This window comes from Strix aluco, chromosome 8 (assembly GCF_031877795.1).
Source record: "Strix aluco isolate bStrAlu1 chromosome 8, bStrAlu1.hap1, whole genome shotgun sequence".
In the NCBI taxonomy this organism is placed as follows: Eukaryota; Metazoa; Chordata; class Aves; order Strigiformes; family Strigidae; genus Strix; species Strix aluco.
The window spans coordinates 18,825,613-18,846,648 of NC_133938.1; the positions used below are offsets into that span (position 1 = coordinate 18,825,613).

Below are 21,036 nucleotides of genomic sequence, written 5' to 3' on the forward strand. Positions count from 1 at the left end.
AAGGAGCAGACCCTGAGGCTTGACTGTGCTCAAGCCAGGCTTTGTGCAGGATGGGACTGAGGCTGTGTCTTGACATGCAACAACTAAACGTCTACAGGATCAGAGCTCTGGACTTCAAATTAGAGTGAAGAACAGCAGCATATAACTAAATATATCTACTGGCTTCTGCAAGAAGCCATGATACTGAGAAGCCAACAAAAGCCAATGGATAAAAGAACACAGAAAGGAGAAAATGGAGGTGGTCACACAAAATCAAATCGTGCCTTAACACACACAATTCCCACCAAAGTTACAGACATGAGGACACGGAAGTGAGACAGAACTTGATTTACTGCTATTGGCTCTGTATAACTTCAAATAAATGAATCACAGCACCAGTTATTAATAAATTGATATATACTTTATTATGCACAAGAGACTAAGATGACATGACACTGTGGTTATCAAAACTGTACAACTACGCATTTCCACAAATCTCTGAAATACTGAACATAATATGAAATACAAATGGGGTGTTCAGACTGGCCACAGGTATTAGCAAGTAAATTTCTCCCATTCTTAGATTTAAAAAAACATCTGGCATTTGGATCTTAAAGAACTGTACTTATTTATTCAAAGGTGAGAACATGGCAGCAAAGATCTGATAACTCTATGAACATCCCCATGAATGACACAACAACAGGGCAGAACAGTCACCTCACGTGAAGGGCTGGTCAGCACAACCAACAGTACAGTCTTCTTGTGAAGCATGAGGTAGATATACATAACAAAGAACGGTACATACAGGAGACAAATGGTAAGAAAAGGGCAGGGGGAAGGTTACAATCATCAGCATCTACAGACATTTTGCAAAATCCATTTCCATACGGAAAATGCTACAAAAATAGCCTAACAGAGAAAGATCTGACTTCTTGAAACATGAATATAGTAATGTCCAAAACTAAATGCTGTAAAAGGTTAGACTTAGTGATTAGACAACACATGACACAATGAGCAGTCAACTTCAGAGTTTACATTACTAATAGCTTTTACAAACAGAAGGTGTCCCTTTTAAGCCCAATCCTCTCATTCTTATATAAAAAGTTCCTTTGCAGTCGATTCCATTGTGCTGAAATTTACCACTGAGTCTGTCCCTCTGAAGCCCTGCTTTAAAGCCCTGCGCTGGGACAGGCGTGTCTCGCCGGCCTCCACACCCCACTGCTATCTGCCACGTGAAGTCCAGCGTGGCAAGATGAGGTTTGATGGAGGTGGGAACCAGGGGCTTTGCAGTTATGCGTTCAGGAGCTTGACACATCACACACAGAAACTTGCAGTAGAGACAAAGGGTTGCTATAAAAGTAGAGCTTATAGGTGTATCAGTACTCTGACCTGCAGGCAGCTTAACAGCTGCTGGAAAGTACTATACATTTTTGTAATAAAGCTATTAACTGGGAATGCCCGGGTTTGGTTCTTCTCTCTTTCTTGAAACAGAAATGGCTGTTCTATCTATCTGCTAAGTAATTACATGTAGTTTTGGTAACCTCCAATAGATCGATTAAAATTCCTGAATTAAATAGCTGAGTACACCAAGTTCAGTTAATTTAAACTGTATCTCGAATACAAGTCAACAAATTGAATCTTTGATCTTTATATATTTTTGGTTTATCCAATGGTAATATAAATCTGTAAATTATTTTAAAATTAGAGTAAATTTTTGATAAAAACATTGATAATGCAGCATGTTCAAAAATATACAATTATCTATTTTACATAAAAGTTTTCAACCTGTCCATCCCAACAACCAAATCTAATACTTCCTATGAGAAACTACTTAATAAAATATCTGAGGAAGGAAAGGGTTAAAACAGGGAAAAGAATTTACAAAATATGTAAATTTCACAGTAATTGAAATTAAACATTTCTTATAGAGTAACTTACATTTATCTAAAACATTTAAATATATCTTTATACAGAAATTTAATGTAGTAAAATATAGCTATGATTGAACTTAAAAGACTCTAGTCTTCTTTGAAGACATCTTTAAAGACTTTACACATAGAATATGCTTATACAATACATTCTGCTGAAGGTTAGGCAAAGCGCTTTCTTTTCAACCACACAGGTAGCACATTCATCCTCCCGACACCTCGTAACAGAGCCAATCCTGCATACCCTTACGCATGGGGATAACTACGCTTATGTTGACAATCCTGTCAATGTTACCAGGACTACTCATTGGACTGGTAACATAAAACACTGTTTGTATGTGTAACTCTATACACTGACTATCTGCATGGACTCAGAATAGCCATAATATGTAGAGTTGAGCATGTGCTTGTACTAGCAAAGACGAGGTGTGTAGTTACTCATATGCATAAATGTTTGCAGGATTAGTAACAGATTTGATTTAAAGTGAGTAATATTCCACCTGATCCTGGGCACTTGCATCTATTGCATATCTTGCACTTTGACCACCCTGGCATCAGCAAGGCACGAGTGTAGAATCAGCAAAAGAAATCTCCAGCTCAGACTTCAGAGCAGACTATCACTCTAGTGTAATGAATTCCCTTCTCCTCTTGCAGAACACAGGTAACCTTCACTAAAATTAATGAAAGTTACTCATCTCATTTTTAGAGGAAAACAATGCTCATTTTTCCTCAAAGGAGAAGGATCAGTAGAACACATTAAAATTACAAAGTGGCAACGTAACAGTCAAACAATTACACATGAAAAGTGTCTTTTTTCTTTTCATTTGGCATCGATTTGAAGGTCAAGATATGTCAATGACACTAAAAAAATACTGTGACAATAAGTACCTTTCTGCCATTTCCATATTCCAACACTACTTTGGGACTATCCAATTGCAATGTTCATACAACAGTTTGACACAAACAACTGCGCAACTGTCTTAAGAGCTTCATTTTGACAGGCAGTATTCTGCACAAACAACAGGCTCTACTGTACACTCCTTGTGCCCTCAAAACCATCTCTTATTTCAAAGGGAATTTGGGCTAGCTAAAGGATTAGAACCAAATAATCTTTTTTATCTCCTCTATCTACCTATTATAAACTGAAGAGACAGTTGGTTTATATATATATGCGCATTACATATTTTATGTATGGAAGGAACACTGAGCTAATTTCCCAATTGTTAAAGTGGTAAGTTAGGCTCTGTATACTTAGATATACATCTATTTGCATAAAGACATTGCCATTAAAGGTACACACACATCTATGTTAGTGCACAAGAACATTGTTTGTTTTAATGTTTGTGTGTGTGCCTGTATTTGGTATAGTAGAGTAAAAAAATCTCTTATTAAAGAGCTTTGGCCCAGAGAACAAGAAAGGGAATGTTAGACTGTGCTCTTCTCCAATTAGCAGATCAATGCATATTAAAATAAAAATACCTGGAACAAACCTGAAGCTGCAAACACAACAGGAAAGCAAATGAGATGCTGTAGCTTAAGCTTAACAAAACAAAGGTTACTCAAAAGTGGCTAAACATAGCTGAAGTAATAAAATGTTATTAACCAAAGGGATCTGACCTTGAGGCTTGCTCGCTTAGACAAATAGAAATCCTTTGACCTAAGATTATCTTTGTTCTGCTTATCTTGTTGAATTCCCTTAATGAATACCTTGTGTCAATGAGAAGGTTTAGGGAAAGAAAAAAAGTCATATAGACAAAGCAGCATTTTTCCAAACTGGCATAGATTTCACATTGCGGGCCCACAGACCCCTAGAACAGGTTGCAGTACTGTAAAACTAGTAGCTTTGTCACATGTAGCACAACATGCTATAGAAGATCCAACAGGCTGTGTTTATCCATGCATTGTGTGCCCATATACACACTCACACACACAGTGGCTTCCCCAAAAGAAAATCAGTCGTCTTTTTTTTTTTTTTTCTGTAGAAAAATCCCTCCTCATTTTTTTCAAAAGCAACTAAACCAATCCTTTTAACTTAAGAAAGTTGATGTCCACACACAGTCCTTTGAACCTCTGCACTCCTATGCTGCTCCTCAGCGGTGTTCCCCCGCGTTAGGTCGCACTGCTGCTAGAGCAGGGGGTGCTCTGCGTGCTGCCGATGCTGTGCGCTGCACTGCTGTTCTCGGAGGCTGGTGGGGATGTAGGGACCTGCTGTCTTCCCGCTGTCTCCCCTGAGGGAAAGGAGAGAGAAGAAGTGGGGTCGGGAGAAGGGAATTGAACATGTTAGTTGCCATAGAAAACAATAATCCATTCCTTCCCAGTCTTCCTCTTCTGATGGTTTGTATTTCCATGCAATTAATATCTTGGGTGACAGACCTCTGACAAAGTGCTGTTGAAAACATTACCAGATTTTGGCACCTGGGGAAAATAATACTGCTGTTTTCTCAAGCATTTTAAAAGCAGCTGATGGAAACTGCCAAGATAGACACTGTCCATCTTCTGTTGTCAGCTGTCACTCAAATGGGTCCTGTTACATGACTCAGACCCCTTTATAGCTTTGCAGTTTCATGGAGAAAGGCCAATGAAAATCAGGCTTTAGTTTTAATGCCACTTTATAAAGCAGCATATTTACTGAAAGTGGAGCTGAAGACAACGTTCTTCAATCAGCCGGATACCGCATATCCTGAGACATGGTCAGTGTTCTTCATGTAGAAAAACAACGGGCTACCCTGCAAGCTTGACTTGATTTACTCCAAATATAACATGCAGGATGTTCCCCTATAGCTACCACAGTACGTGTAGCACTTATAACCAGTAGTGAGAAGAAGTCTTAGTATTTCTTGTTAATTGTTTACTGACAAATTAAAAGCCCATTGTTATTTGCATTACCAAACCAAGCACTGGGAGTTAAAGCCAGATTTATGGCTCCTGATAAAACCTATATTTTTGTCTGCTCTCCTCACACTTCTTCTGCACCTGTGGCTGAGATCCTATGGAAAAAAACCTAATTCTCAACTAGCATGGAAGTAAAAATTGCACCATTATGTGAATGCCCAAAAAAATCATAATGAGGCCACGTAGGAAACAGTAACTGTGGCATTTTTTGTTACAGTGGTCAAATCTGCAACCTTAGCAATATTACAAAATAGTCTCTTCAAAACAGATGGCAAGACTAAGTTTGTATAATGTGCACTGTAGCTGCCCCCTCTCTTGAGCTCATCTCTCCGGATGTGAACCTGTGATCTCAGCCCAGTTAACACGGACAGACTGCTGCTGCTCGAGCTGCAGACTAACCGTGGCAGCCAGCACCAGCATGACTGCTTTCCCAGCAAAGGAGCAAGACGGAAATGTTTTGCCGGAGCATGGGCAGGAACGACTGGAAAAAAAAAAAAATAAATCAAAGGCTGGTACATCTCCCGCCTCATGAGTTTACAGTGACGCAGATCTGCTTCACATTGCCCTAGGTTATCCGAAACCTGACACTATGGGCCAGGTCTGCAGAGTCCAATTTTTCTTCTCTGCTCAGGATTTGGTATAGCTCCTGTTCCCCAGTGACTGCTTCAGTGACAGGTTGAAGGCTGGAGGCACAGCCTGCATCCAGAGGGTTACAGAGCAGGGACGAGCCAGCTTCCTCCCACAGGAGCTGCTCTGGCACATCCCCATGCCCTCTGTGCTGCTGCCCAGCTGCCTGAGCCCCGAGCTCCTCGGGAATGTGGCCACGGAGGAAGTGCGCCTTTAACACTTTGTGTCTCAGGCCAGAAAATGTCCTTCTGCAGGCTGCTCAGTATTCAGAGCTCTGCTACAAACAAGGGAGGTCTGAGGATTTCTCACAGCAGAGGCTGCAAATGCTCTTTGTAATGGAAACCAGCAGGTTTGCTGCTAGCGTTCGCTGCAGCCACAGCTGTAAGTGCATGTAAGGCCCCACAATGCACAGCTCTTGCCTTACACCCCACTGGTTTAGGAATGGGGAGGAAAGAAGGGACGGGACAGGACAGAAAAACAACAAACTAAACCACTAAACCACATCACCCAGGAGGCCAATGAAATGTTTAAAAAGAGGGTGAGGATCTTGCTCTTGAATTCAGCACTCAGTCCAGCATTTACTCTTGCGAGCACATTTTGATTCTGGTTTTCCCAGTGTAAGAAATAACTACGTCATTTGTCCATGAGCAGCGGATTTCTGCTCACATGCAGCAGGTCAGAATCTACCCCCAGTTATCTGTAAACAAACTGAGTTTCAGCTCTAACTTGCACTGGAAACGACTTTGCAACCCATCAGAACAAACTGTATCAAATCAATGTCTGTGTCATCGTGCTGTAAAAGCTTTCATAAGCCTTGTTTGGATGTCTTCCCCTCCTGACTTGCTCCCTTCTCCTCCAGTTGTTTGTGTACATGTCTTCCTTCCTTTTGTACTACAGGATATATTTACACAGGCAGTGATAAGCAAACTCCCTTTCATTAAAACAAAACAAGCAAACACAAACGTCAGAAAACAAGCCGGCGAACCGCTACCCCCAGCAGCAGGAGAAGCCGGCAGGACCGTGTAGAGGAGCCGCGGCCGCCTCGCTCCCCCGCGGGGCCCCCGGCCCCCACACCCTCCCACCAGCTCTCTGTGCAGCTCCACTGTCACCCATTTCACAAACCACATGATTACACACAGCTTTGCGTCAGCCTCGGCATGTCAATACAATCTGTATGCATTTAACCATAAATTCATTTATAAGCTAAACACATGTTGTTTTTATTTTATGGCACAGTGACAAGCCCGGTGTTGGAGTCCCTGTGGGAGCCCAACAGCGTGTTCTACTCCTCCTGGCTCCTCTGGAAAGTGTCTTAGGAGGCACCATCCCTTCAGTTTGGGGTGGGAGCCCCCTTCCCTCTGCTGTAATTCAATTGCCTCTGCAGCATCTCATTTCTAGAGCATGATCAGCAGCTCTGATATACCACTATTACTTGTTGAACGATAACAAATTCTTCATGTCCTCAAGGAAAAAAAATCGAAATCTCAGTGATGTTATGAACACAGTCTAGGAACTAAATCTGGACTGGCTGATTTTTCCTGCATTTTATTTCCTCAACACCTAGCTAATCTGTAGCGAAGTTTTTTTAAAGAATATTCATGAAAAGGACGTAAAGAAATGTAAACTATCACTGAAGAGGCATTCCCCATCTGTCTTTTTTGTGTAAACAGCTTCATGTATCTCATGTTACTGAATCAGAACTGCACAAAATGGACATGTCTCCTCTATTGACAGTAAACAAGCTTTTACCCATCTGAATGCAACAACATGCACTTTATTATTCACACTTAGGAAAGCCGCCAGTTGTACTCCCTGTCCAGGAAGTCTGAATGTTTGCTTTTCTATCTCCATTTGCCAAATATAATTGGTTGCTATGTCAGTTTATTTTAAATCAGATCCCATAAAAAAGGCAGAAGTGGGGGAGGAGGGACGCTTTTAACTTCCCAGATTTTGGAACATTTTATCCTCTCAACATGCAACACTGCCTGAAGAAGTAAAGCACGCTTTTTAAGAGAATGAAGCAACTGATGTTCTGTATAACACAGTTTACTTAGTTTAGCAGCCTAACTAATCAGACTTGTGCACGAGCCTTCCTAAACATAGTCAATTATCCCTCTTAAGACAGATATTACATAGATAGATATTTATTAAATTAATTTTTAAAGGGTTTAAGTGAAACTTTGAAGGGTTTATGCATCCATCCTGTAAAATTGTTGCTTCTTCATAAGACACCCAGGTAAATTGAGTTAATTGTGGCAAATCTCTCCTAGTTTCCCTTTGTTCTTGGGTCCTCTCTGGGCAGGACCAACACTGCTGTGGAAAGCTTTCAGCCACCTTTGACCTCCTTTAACTAACTGGAGACAGGATCAGAAGTACAGAGTCCTTTTGCAGAAAAGTCAGTTAAGATTTCTCCTCTGTTATAATCCTAGCTTCCCCTACTACCTGTGTGTCTTAGGACACCTGTACTCCACGTTGAATTGTTTCAGAGAACTTAGCGTATCATAAAGCACAATTCTGATGCTGTGGCAGAAATTTTTCATGACTGAAATCAGCAAAAACCCTATGTGAAAAAACACAACAATCCTTGTTCAGTATTTGGAGATGAAATTCTACTTATTTTGTAGTTCTTTTCTGCTATCAGTTGTTTAGGTTTTAATGTTAATAGACTATCTGGATGAACAAAAGAGCTCATTCATGTAAAGCTTTCTCTATGCTAGCATGAGTCTGCCAGTAGAGACATACTAATAAGAGTGTATGGGCAAACCTTACTACTGGCAAAAAGGCAGCCTTTTGCTGTATTGTATCTAGCACTACAGCAACAAAAATACCTTACTTCACACATCCCAAGTTGCCATTCTCCAACAGCAGTAGCTTTTGTCCATGCTCTGAGTATCACCAAAACACAGTTTTAGAAAGAACTCATTTTCCAACCTTTGGTGTAAATCATGTGTTAAAAACCCAGTGTTACTTTCAACAAAAGATGATATTTCAGAACACAATTCAGCAATGCATGAATTCTCTAATGGCAAAAACCAGCCACTAGGTAGATTAAATTTAGAATTTTTTCCTCCTTTTCCTCCTTATTTTAATAAAAGTCTGCAGCCAGCTCTAAAATGTTTCCACTGTAGCTGGATTATCTTGTCTGCCACAGCAGTCGTCCTCTAAGAGACTGTCCCTGCCAGAGCCTTCACTGCACTCTGATACAAGTTCTGCTGTGTAGATACAAGATATTATGCACAGAAAAATTATGTGCACAGGAGCATAGGTTCACTTTCACAATCCTTTGAAAATCTGAACCAGATAACTTCCTAGATATTTTTTATTATTTCTGTGATTCTCTGATCTGATGAGTTACAGTGTCCCCTTCCTTTCTTTTCTTCTCATTTATTACTTTTTTGTCTGGCCTTTTTCTCCACTTATTTTCGTCTCTCAAACACAAAGCCAGAGTAGCTGCCCCCTCCACTGCTTGTACAAGGTCACTATGACTTCTGTACTTTGTTAATGTAATTCTTTTAATGGGATTGGTCCAAGTCCTATTGTTGCTGAAGGATTTATCATGTTGGCTTCCCAGTGTTCCTTGGCTACTGACACACAACACATGTCTATAGGTGGTTCTGTATATGAACAGAGATTGAACTTCCACAAATGCAGGACCAACGATATTAGTTTAACAATTGTTTTAATTTTTTGTTAAGAAAGACTACCTATTTGGAAATTACCTTCTTACCTTACATATTTACTCATTGAAACTGCACTTGCTTTTCTTCCACAATGTTTCAGTATTATATGAGGCAGAATTATACTATTTATACATATCACAAACTTTAAATATTACACATTTGCTTCAATTCCAAACAAGCTTCATACATAGCTCATGCATTGAGAAGTATTAAACTGCTTATACAAAGTTGTTGTACTGCCAACTGGGGAAAAAAAACCAACAGAGGGTTTTTTTTCCCAAATTAACATAATCTCCTGGGTCATAATATTTACAGAAGCTCTGACCTGACAGGGCCAGATTCTTACTCCTGCATAGCTTTCATGAAGTTTTAGATGCTGAAAAAACCCTGCAGGGGCTACAGGAGAATTCCAGTGCTCCAGAGCTGCACAGGTTTGGAGTAATTGACCTCACATTCTCCCCACCTCCCAGAGATCTTGGTAGGGTCTTGTGAAGTCAAAAGTGGAAGTCGCTGGGAGTCCAGCATGTGGTAGGGATCCTGAGATACCCCATAATCCACAAGCAGCCAAGGTCTGATGCTGCAAATCAAGGCACCATCAGTGTCCAGTTTCTGTCTGTACCACCTTGCAGATTACATGCAACAGAAAGCTCCCAAAACTCCCTCTTCTTCCAATACAGTATTGTATTTCTGCTAACCTAGGTTAGTATGGAAAAAAATTCTGAAGAGATACATAAAAATTATCTATGCATAAAGGTTGCACCAATTCAGGCACATTCCTGGTTATTTGATTGGACACAATTAAGTGAGATGACTTCTATCAACTTAATGTAACAGTTGAAGAATGGAAGGATAAATAATTGGGGCAAAAATTATATGTAATCAAGGCCCAAGAAACATTTTGAAGTCTAGATATATTCAGAATACATCTATGTAAATAAAGCATTCTTTTAGACATTTGGCCCAGTCCTTGTATTGATCACATCCTATTCCCAGTCATAGTCTAATATAGTAACTGCAAAAAATTTTTAAAAAAGGAGTATGGGAACCAAAAGGGATCCATTAACTGAAATGTTAACTAAATTTGAAATACAGAGATGCTACTAATGATAATGCACAAGCCAGAAATACTCAGTTTTACTTATGCCCCAGGTGAGTTTTCAAGATTCGCATTTAAAATTATTTTAGCAAATTCTAAATCATGCTCATAATGCATAACACCTCCCTTTAGGGAAGGATAGGTATCAATCTGCTGATATGCACCAACAGGCTCATGGGAGGAGTTGCTGGAAAACACTCTATTAAGAACAGAGTAATAAAAAAAAGGCCCCCCTCCCCTTCCCTCCCACCTTGTAAGAGTTCACACTGCATTTTCTGTGGCATGATCTGCACTGAGATCTGTAAAAGCCTTCACCCTTACCTGTGTGAGAGTAGATAAACCAGAGTGCTCCTGTTAGCAGGGCTCCAATTACAAATGCCGCAAAGGCAATGCCCACGACAGTAAGCGTGTCCAGACCGTAGAACACAGCTACAAAAGGGAAACACACATAATAAGGACTTTTTATTTTCAGTGGCAAATACTGTGCTACAAATTTCACCCTTACACTTTCATGGAAAAGTTTGTTAAAAATTCTTAGTTAATTAAGCACCATTTTAAGGAACAGACTAGCAGATTTGCATCAAGGAAATAAAAGTGATGCTTTCAGAGACTGGCTTCAGTCCAACCAACTGTTTCACATCACAAAACAAAACCCCAGCTCAGCACACCCAAATCTGGAAAACGTTGCAAAAATTAAGCATTTTCAGTTGGCTGTTAATAACTTGCTTACAATTAAATATCCATTTATCTTAAAAATGTGTTTTAAAAAGCCTGAGATTTTTGGCAAAATATGCTTTTCACTTAAATGCCCTAACATTCAAGCAAACTTTCCCCTACATCTCCTGCAAGTTCAGTCTGAAAACTAGGTGGAGAACGGAACTGCTGTTAAGAGGGAAGAGATGCCAGCAAAAAGTCAGTGAAAACATAAATAGAAACAATTGTTTTTCACATTTGGCAATGCTTTCAATAACTGAAATTAATTCCAGAGCAAAAATAGAAACACACACACGCGCACAAACTTTCTAGGGGAGAGGCTCTTTTGCAGTACCATTTCAAGGGTAACAGCATCTGGTTCCTGGATGTATTGCCTCCCCATGTTAACCATCCAAACAGACCAACTTTCAGCTTTTGTGTTTTTCTTTTTGGTGATTAGAAATACTTCAAAAAAATAATCATCACTCTTTTAGCAACATTTGGGGAAATTTCTTCTTACAAAATTGATTTCTAGTTTCAGTATTTTTAATGTCTCCCAGTGCACAAAATGGCTTAGGCCAGTAAATAACATTTTACTAAGCTGGCCAGGAAATGAGCTGACTGGATCTTCTCAGTAGTATCCTTCAGAGGAATCTCAGTTCTGAAAACACAACCAGCACCCTCACTTTACACGTTCTTGCATCCATCAGATGTCCCTATGGACATCCCCTAGCCCAACAGCTCCTGACACCTTCAGGGCCATTCCCCTTTTCCCCTGTTGACAAATGTCTTCTCCAGCAGTTTCTGTTGGCAAGGGCCTTCAGGACCCATTTCTGGGTGCCTGTGACCAAGTCTGTACATGCAACACCTGACAGATAGTGGCTTAGAAGGTTTTTCTCCCATTTATTCTATCAGACTATTTCTGATTCCTTTGACCACATCTGGTCGTTTTAAATGCAAACAGAAAAGACTCTCCTAAACTCAACTGTTTTTTCCACAAGGCACCAGCCAGTGTCCTCTCCTCTTAGGAGGAAACTTAGTGGAGAGTAGAAAGTCACATGGAGGCTGAAGTGGCAGAAGCATGATTTCTCATTCCCCTTGCTATTTTGAGCAAATTTAGTCCCAAAGACATAGGGACAGGAGCAGAGGAAAAAACCTTATTTGCACTTCCTCTTCTAATCTTCCTTTTTCTCCATTCATTCTTGGTTTTGGCTACAAATCATCTTTACCTTCCTGTTCATTATTGTCTTCTAGTGCTGTGTGTCTCCTTTTCTTCCCTTCCTGGGTCAGTAGTGACCTTAGTTATAATTCACTACACCAAGACAACAGAAAAACCAAAGAAACAAATCCCTATCAAGTCAGTGATCTCATATACAGCATGACCTGTAAGTGCTGATGCCAGAGTAACTGGGGATGTGGTCAGCTGCAGCGCAGGGTAGGAGCGAGGCTTGGAGTAGGACACAGGAGCTCTGTGAGATGGCACTGCTGGTGAAACCCTGGTACTGGGAAGCAGTGGACTTAGCAGAGAAGGGGGAAGTAACACACACACATCAGCAAATGAACTTGCTAAGAGCTAGTCTCTCAATCCCAAATTCAATTTTTACATATACAAAAGGTCACAGCCCTTCTCTCTAAATGCTGATGGGACTCTCTCAATCAGCAATACAGCCAGAATTCTGTTCTGTCCCAGAGTTTAACACATATACACACACTCGGAAAGACTGAGGATAATTTTCGTCATTGACCTAATACTTTCTAGACAAAAGTTTAAGGCTTAAAAGAGATTGGTTTAAGAGTTACTTACGTGGTTGTCTCACATTTGGCTTTGGAAGGGAAGGATCTAATTTAAAAAAACAAAACAAAAAGCCCCAAAACATTAGACAGGGTTCCACAACCAGCCTACAAATTACACAAGCAACCTTCAGGATCTGATAAAGACATTAATTGCAATTTTTACAAACCAGGAACTTCAGGAAAACCAGCCTGAATTCAATAATCTTGCTCAGCTCAGAAAAATTCTATTTGTATATTGATCATTCCTTGGGGGAACATATCTACAGTATAGTTCATGCATCACATATTTTGCTGGCAAGTACACTCCAACCTTTCCCATCCAGATGTCATCAGGTCAGACCCACAGTAACTCTGGTTATCCCTATGTGGAGCTCTTAAAAAGCACAGATTGCAAAGGCTGTTTTAAGGTGATTATATTCATCTGACTACTCACTAATCACAAACATGAGATACCAGCATGGTAAATCACGAAACAAAATTAAAATCAACACTGACTATCAGCTCTAAAGAAAAGTCAGTATTATGGCATGAAACACACTGCTTTGTCCAAATTGCATGAATATGTGTTGATTCACACATTTTCCTGAGTCCTACTCCGTATTCTGTCTTGGAAGTTGGGTGGTTTTTTTGTTTTGTTTTTTAATTATATATAGGAAATAAAAGATCATAGCTGTTATATCAAAGCTATTATTCTTGGCAAGAATATCAAATATCATCATCATTATCAGCATGTAACAGAAAGAGATGAGTAAACATATGTTAAAAAAATGAAGAATTTTCCTTTCTTTTGCTTAACTGGCTTCTCTTATCTTTCTCCAAGAATGGCACCTCAAGCAGAAGAGCCAGAGATTCTGGCTTCAGACCTGAGAACCTGTTTGGTTAGCTGCAGTTTACTTCTGGATAACTCAGTAACCTAGAGAACTCATTTAAATTCTGGCATATCTGAGTGTGTTCGGTGCAACAGTTGTAAAAGGGTTTGATAAGACAGTGTCCCAATACTTGTTTTTGTATCTTTTGCAACTAAAAAAAAAAAAAAGGGAGTTTAATCACTATGTAAACATAGCAGCTCAAAAATACTGAAAATATATTTATTTATTTATTTAAAGCATTCTTAAACTAAGACTATGTTTCTAACTTCTAAAACCCAAATGGCAGCACTAAACTTTCAGCAATATTCTATAAGATCATTAGGTTCCGAGACACATGTGCTTACAAAATCCAAAAAAGATTTTATTGTTAAACTGCATTATTGTCACCTGTTCTAACACACAAGTATCTCTTCCAGAACACTCTTGGCAGGATGGTAGGAAACAGGTGGACCAATTGTAGGAAACAGGTAAGGACATAGAGGGGCATGCGGGTGGGTGTGTGTGCATGCACAAATAAGCTGGAAAGTCATCAAGCGCACATAACAGCAAAAGCATAACTGAATGTAAGATTTGTGAGGAGGGCTGGACTGAAACCAAAGAGCACTAAACAGTACAAACATGGGTAATGGCACTATCAGATTGTCCAAGCACGCCACTAACATATCCCAAGTGCCAAGAAAATGCCTTCTGAGCTGAGGGGAGAATGAATTTTCCATGCTCATTTTGTCATTGGCCTCTCTACAAAGAATATAAAGTCTGCTAATTAATGATAGGCTGTGTAGCTCATTATCAATTCTCCCCAGTTGTCCATTTCTTACATCTATTTTAATGTGGTGTGCTCAGAGCAACACAGAAGCTGTGGGAATCCTTGAGGTCCAGGAAAAGCATCTAATTAAAAAACATCAGCAGCCAGCCTTTAGAAATTATCATGATTTTCTATACATTTGTAGGATAGAGGCACTTACTAGCTGCTCACTTGACCTCTGAAGTTTCCACACTTAGCAAAAATCTGAACAATGACATTGGTAGATTATTTCAACAGAAGAACATGTATTTCCTAGCATTTAAATGGCCATCCATATGCCTTTCATTGAAGTGGGGGAGAGCATGTGTGTGAAGTGCAGGAATACAAAGGAAAAGAGAATGTGGCATGGAGTTAGGTTTTAGACAATTCCATCAGGATCTACTGCAATAATGTAAGAAACTGAGCTTGTAAAATAACTAACAAAATTAGGAGGGCAGGAAGATTTACTCTCATTTAGATATACAGTTGTGATTTCTATTACAGTCAATAACAGTCACAAGCTTATGTCTGAAGAAAAAAAGATTACACCTTTGCAATGACCAGTTTGTTCTGACTTTTGAAATGTCAAGTGCATGACTTCTACACTGGGCTTGGAGAGGAGATCCAATGGCTGTAACCCACATAATATGGTTCACAACAATGAAAGCTGGCCTGTTCATATGAAATAAAATGAAGAACACCACCTCCAAGATGTAAATTCTCCTGTTCAGTAATGCAATAATTTCTTCTCCAAATCTTAGGTTCACGTATTGGCCAACAATGGCATTTGGCTTTTAGACAGGGGTTGCTTGATTCACTGCAGAACAACTGCATACCAACAAAGCTACGTTGTTAATGTGCCACTTTGTATTATGCCTGAAAGCTGTGATATGCTGGGGAGATTTCCACCAAACATCCCACAATTAGACTAAATCACCCACAATGCAACAAAATACTCTATCACACTGTTGTCTTGTAACTAATCTTTATAAATTTAGCTCGTCTTTGCACACTAAGACCTTGTGTCTCTGACAAAGACAACATTCTGAGTGGAGCCTGAGACGGGAGCTGCGCACAATGCTCCACACATCGGAAGGGCAAGAGAGCTCAGAGTATGAGTCTGTTTATTGAAAGCTGAACTTCAGTTGCAGGATTTACTCATTCCCGATAGAATAACCACTGAAAAAAAATGAGAGCTTTGCAAAAAGAAAGAGCACAGAATCATGCCCAAAGCATAGTTTTAGTTGTACCACACTGACAGATCAAATACTTGCCTTTAACTCATAGTGCATTTGATCTGTATTAACAAATTTGTAAAAAAACCCAAAAACTAAACATGAGCTGACTTGCAGAGTTAAACAGAAACAGTTGTTGCTTATGTTCCCTAGCAATGCTGTATGGCTGTATGGTACTTTAAATTGTTTGAAGACTAAAAAGCACACACTGTACAACAGAGGTTAAAGGACTTCTGATCCCCATCCTTTTGACACTCCCCCAAAAGCATTCCAAAGGTCAAACAGCCTTTGAACACAATTGGAAGATTTTGATGTGCACGTGAAGCCACTGAAGCTTCTGATTAAACTCCCATGAGGATTAAAAAAAGAAAAGATAATGCACATATATTTTCTTCTACAAATGCATCAAAACATGACTGATGCTGTTGTCAGAGGGATTCAGTAAGAAAAACTTTCAAATTAAGTGAAACTGTGGAAACAGTTCTTATTTTTCATCACTCACAGGGCATATTCCTAGGCTTGAGTACAGTTTCATCATGCCGTTTGGCATTATCTCATAATGCTCTTCAGCCTTTCCAACTCCTTCAACCAGTTACTAGCCATACTCGTTTTTTTTTCCATAAAGATTACATAATCAAACAAGCCCCACCAAAGTGGAGCTAAAATACTTCTGTGCACCTCATTTTTCGCTCTTAATAGTTTAACAGTCATGAGCCTCTGTCCGGTGGCCACCCCTTTGCTTTACAAACTTATCAGGCTTTATCATTCTCAGTACTTTGTAATTCCATTGTTGTTATTTCTAAATATGCATTTACAAGCACAATAAAGAAATGAAACAGCAGGGAGCAGAGCACTGCCTTTGATCTCTGGGCAACAAGAAGTTGCTGGAAGTGCTACTGCTATATTCATACTTCTGAAACCCATAGTGTTGTGTAGTACAGTATTCCTTTCTCAATGCCTGGAAAAACCACATGTCCAGAGATCAATAAAGTCAGTTAAAAAACGGCAATGAACTGCCATGATGATGGCTGCTAGGGAGATGGATAAACAAATAACATCTTACAAACACAGTATCACCGCAAGATTATACGATGTCACACACTTAGAGTACTCCCTCATTTCAAGCAGCTGTGTGTATACACAATATAACATGTATACACAATATAATATATATAGCTTTAACAAACAGTTCAAGCTCATTTTCATACCTTCTGGTTTTCCTTCATGTGTTATTACAACAAGGGGCTTGGTGAAGGTTTTCTTGTTGTGCATCATGGCCAAGATCATATCCACATTGAGAGAGGTGCAAGCTTCATCAGGAGGAATGCACTGCAGGTAGAAAAAACAGTGTGTGAGGTCAGAGAGTCACCCGTCTGCTAGGACAGCTGTGCCAGCTGCACAGCTGCCTCCTTATCAGTTTTATCCTGTATTATTTACCAAAAAAAGAGGAAAACCTCCAAACCACCCCTGTGTAATGTACTGGCAAAGGTAATTCTTAGCTGTGCTTCAGGATGCAACCCTTGCCTTCATTAAGGATCCTCTAACCTTTATGAGAGTGTTACTACTGAACTTGAATGGTAGTAATGATTTTATTTAAGATAAATGTTTTTTAAAAATCTCGTAGCCAAAACTGTGGCCACCAACAATGACAAACCACCTTAAAAAACCCCCACATTTTAAGGGAGATGTGCAAAAACCCCAAAGTAAAAACATTCTTAGAACAAATTCTTTAACAACTAATTTACAGCCATCTCCATTAGCTATAAATCAAAATTTGGCAATGCTCTTTTGTAACAATCAAATTGCAATATTATCTGATATTATGCATGGTTTTGGAAATTAAAGCTAACATTTTTTGCACTTTGGATATGGATGTGATATGGATAGCAATGATAAATCTGAACCACTTGCATTATAAAAAGCAATTTCTATTTATCCCATGAAACCACCTAATGAAATTTAAACAGAAACTGTAAATTATGCAGTCAAAATGCATAGCATCATAACTTGAGCCTAGAGATATCATGTTCATTACATCAATTCCATAGAAAACCATTTATTGATTTCAAAGTCAGATGAAAAGAATATCTTATTTTCCCCTAAATCAGAAGTTTAGACTAATAAATTACTGACCCTTGGCAGTCCTTGAGTATCTGTGTCTTTATTTGTACACAAAGTCAACTCGCAGTGAAGAAAGAGCAGTGAGATGTTGAACACTGGTTTAAACACAAAGCTAAATCTTTTTTTGTCCTTCTGTGCATGTGGTATTGGAAAGTTCACCTTCTCAATACTGTAGAATTTAACAGATTCATCTTTAGGACAAATGTTTTCTATAACAGTGTAGTCAGACATTCTATCTGGATTTGAAAATGGGGAAACAAAGCATGTTTGAATGGCAAAGCCCAAGGATCTGTCAGCTTTAGTCACAGACACCTGCATTAAAAAGAAAGAGACAGTAAGATCTCAGAAATGACATTTTTAGTTCACATTTCATTAACGCTTTCAACAATCTTTTAAGCAGTTTTCCAGTGCCACTTCCAGTCTGAACTATTTTGAAAGCTAAACACTAAGGGTAGACTGTCAAACTGAGAGTCAAAAAATCTGTGGTTTCAAAAATCAGCGGCTGTTTAATAGCATAACCATGCATAAATACAGTAATCCCTTATATTTCTGAAAGCAGATGAAAAACACAGTCCAGATCAGACATGTAGGTAATGACTGCAATCGCCACCTGAGACGGAGCTTCTTCCCTTAGACACACAGACTATAATAGAGCTGTATGGAAGTCAATTACTAATTCCATGTCTTTGTATCTGTTTGAAACTTTAATGAAAAAGAAGAAAAAAAATAAAAGCCACAGACACAACAGAGAACCCACCCCCAGCCAGGAGAGGAATGCAGAGGCAGAGAGGAGGTCATGGTCTGATGTGTGGGTGGCATTCCTGGACTGGGGGGCAGGGGAGCCTCCTATAATGCCATAACTTCTTCTGAAATGATCCTTTTATTTTATTGTAAGCCTAAAATTCATATTATTTTATGAAAAATAATTAAGATTGCAAACTTCCAGGGCACTGATGTTGTTCAGCTGGACTGGAATGCAGACAACAAATGCTACAGAATAATTAGGAAAAAGATTTAAATGGAATTTCTAACAAATGAAGCATGTTGTTCTTAATAAACAACAGAAGTGTTTTGCCATTAACACTACCTGGTGAAAACAGTTCCACAAGAAATAATTTCCTTAGAAGATATGTGCTTTAAATGTGTACTTAATCCATATGCACTGCATGTATATTTAAAGAAGAGCCTGCCAAATTTTCCTGTGGTCTACACAGAAATTTTTGGATGCTATGAGTTGTGCAGTGAATAAAGGCATTTCTCATTTTTTCTCTCCCTTATGTGAGCAGGAATCAAATTAGAGATGATGGGATGTGCTGAAGCATCTAAGCAAGAAAGATCATCTTCTAAAGAGAACAGAAATAAAGACTGATAAATGAAAGTCAAGCCACAGATACTGACAGGTAAACAAGTTGATGGTGTAAACTAGTTACAAAAGAGATTATGGCAAGGAGGACAGGCATACTACAGTATCATGAAACACCATCAGGTAAATAAAAGTATGAATAATATCTCAAGAAAAGAAGAGAACTACAGGAGGAAGGTGAGACCAAAATATGATAAGAAATTGACAGTAGAGAACAAAGAAAAAAAGCCAAAATATTAAAATACAAAAAACATTTTTAGCAGAGATAGAGTTCTTACAGATTATGACCTAAGCAATTTATTGACCAAAACCCAAAAATATTTGTTAATAACAAAACAAAAAAAAAGAAAAAAAAGAAAAAATCATCTGTGTCAGCTAAAAATGGAGTCACAGAAGTTCAAAACCGATACAGATTTTCCACTGTGCAAGGAGGAGAAACAGAAAAAAAAGGCTTCTGCCAGGACAGGTGATGAAGAAATCAGAACATCTGTCTGAATAAACAACTCCAGAACCAGACAAATCCAGAGGGCTCAGAGCCAGGGGGATTCATCCCAGATTGCTGAAGGAAGCAGCTGGTTTTATCCAAATGAAAAAAAAAAAAAAAAAAAAAAAAAGTGTCTTTTACCAACATACTCTTAACTGAGCATGATATACTTTCTTTTTGCTTCAACTGCCTTAAGTACTTTTCACTGGGTAGAGAATGAGGAAGAGACAACACACTGAAACAATGAAGAAAACTGCTCCAATGTCAAATGGGCCACTATGCTTATCATGTGAAACATGGGCTCACAAAGAGGAACTAACTTGGGCAAGAGAAACATGGCACAGCACTGCTTCAGTCAATATACTAATTTTCCTGGTCTTACAAGCCCATAGGTCACCACTTGTGATTTACTCATCTATAAACTAGTGATACAACTTCATTGCCAATGTTGTATTTATTAATGCCTACCATTATTTGAAAAATGCAGAATTCTATTCACATGACTATCTTTGAAATACTGACTGTATTGGTTTGAAATTCCCCAGATTTCATAAGCAACTTAGCAACACATGGAAATATTACCATGGAAATAAAACACAGCTGAAATCAAGAGTACCTGGCTGTTGACTTTGCTGGTCTTATTTATCTAAAGCTGTTAGATCTTATGTGGTAGCATTCAAAAGGATTGTAACTGGTGTTTGTAAGTGGATCGGAGAGAGATCAGAATCCATATTAACTTTGTAACCCGAGAACACTAGCATATGGAAGACAGACACTCATAATCATTTTTTGCATTTTACATCTTTCAAAGCAGGTTCAGCCATATTACCCAATAAGATGAACCCTGAAGTCTTCATCAGGAAATGCCAGTTCAGAGCAAGAGCTCAGAGACCAGAAAAGCAGATTTGGCAAGAATGACCAATTTACCTTGTAGTTAAATTCATCCATTTTGCAAGAATCCTTTGGTTTTGACCCTAAACATTGTCCTGCTTCTTATCCTAGTCTCTACTCTCTGCAGCCACCAAAGTACCTACCTGTCTGCCTAAAGCAACTGCACAACGAGACCTTTCAACTGACAAGAACAGATCTGGCTCAGTTGCATGGCCTTGCAAGATGTTTCCTGTAGTTTGAAAGCCTTTTTCAGTTTGTTACCTCTACATATATTGGCCCGTTCTCAGCAACAGAGAAGAGTCCTTGGGAGGGAGCAAGGAACAGATCTGTTTTGTACAGCTCCATGTTGAAGGTCACATTGGTGATGCGTGGTTCAGAAGGCCAGAACATGCTTCTGTCATCCTCTGGCTGGTGCAACGTGCAATTAAACTGAAATGTAAAAACCAATACAATAACATCCTGAGTCAGGAGTGGTAGCTGGATAAAGACAAATTTGGAGCGTACAATACACACCCTCCCATGCTCCATCTACTTAGTGCAATCTTCAACAGGGTCACAAGAAATAGAAGTGAGAAGAAATGTGTTAAAAGACAAACTAAT

The 21,036-nt window shown here is 39.1% G+C and overlaps 1 protein-coding gene across 4 annotated transcripts in view; it reads right to left on the reverse strand.

Annotated features, from left to right (window-relative positions):
- Nucleotides 1-378: 378 nt before the first annotated feature.
- TGFBR3 (transforming growth factor beta receptor 3) overlaps nucleotides 379-21,036 on the reverse strand; it is a 130,263-nt gene continuing 109,605 nt past the window's right edge. For all 4 annotated transcript variants that reach the window (XM_074832471.1, XM_074832473.1, XM_074832470.1 and 1 more), the window contains exons 12-17: nucleotides 20,698-20,865; nucleotides 17,711-18,010; nucleotides 16,786-16,906; nucleotides 12,700-12,735; nucleotides 10,524-10,631; nucleotides 379-4,135 (exon numbers count right to left, since the gene is read on the reverse strand). In XM_074832471.1, the coding sequence (XP_074688572.1) occupies nucleotides 4,017-4,135; nucleotides 10,524-10,631; nucleotides 12,700-12,735; nucleotides 16,786-16,906; nucleotides 17,711-18,010; nucleotides 20,698-20,865 (852 nt within the window). In that variant the 3' untranslated portion in view covers nucleotides 379-4,016. The remainder of the gene's footprint in view (nucleotides 4,136-10,523; nucleotides 10,632-12,699; nucleotides 12,736-16,785; nucleotides 16,907-17,710; nucleotides 18,011-20,697; nucleotides 20,866-21,036) is intronic.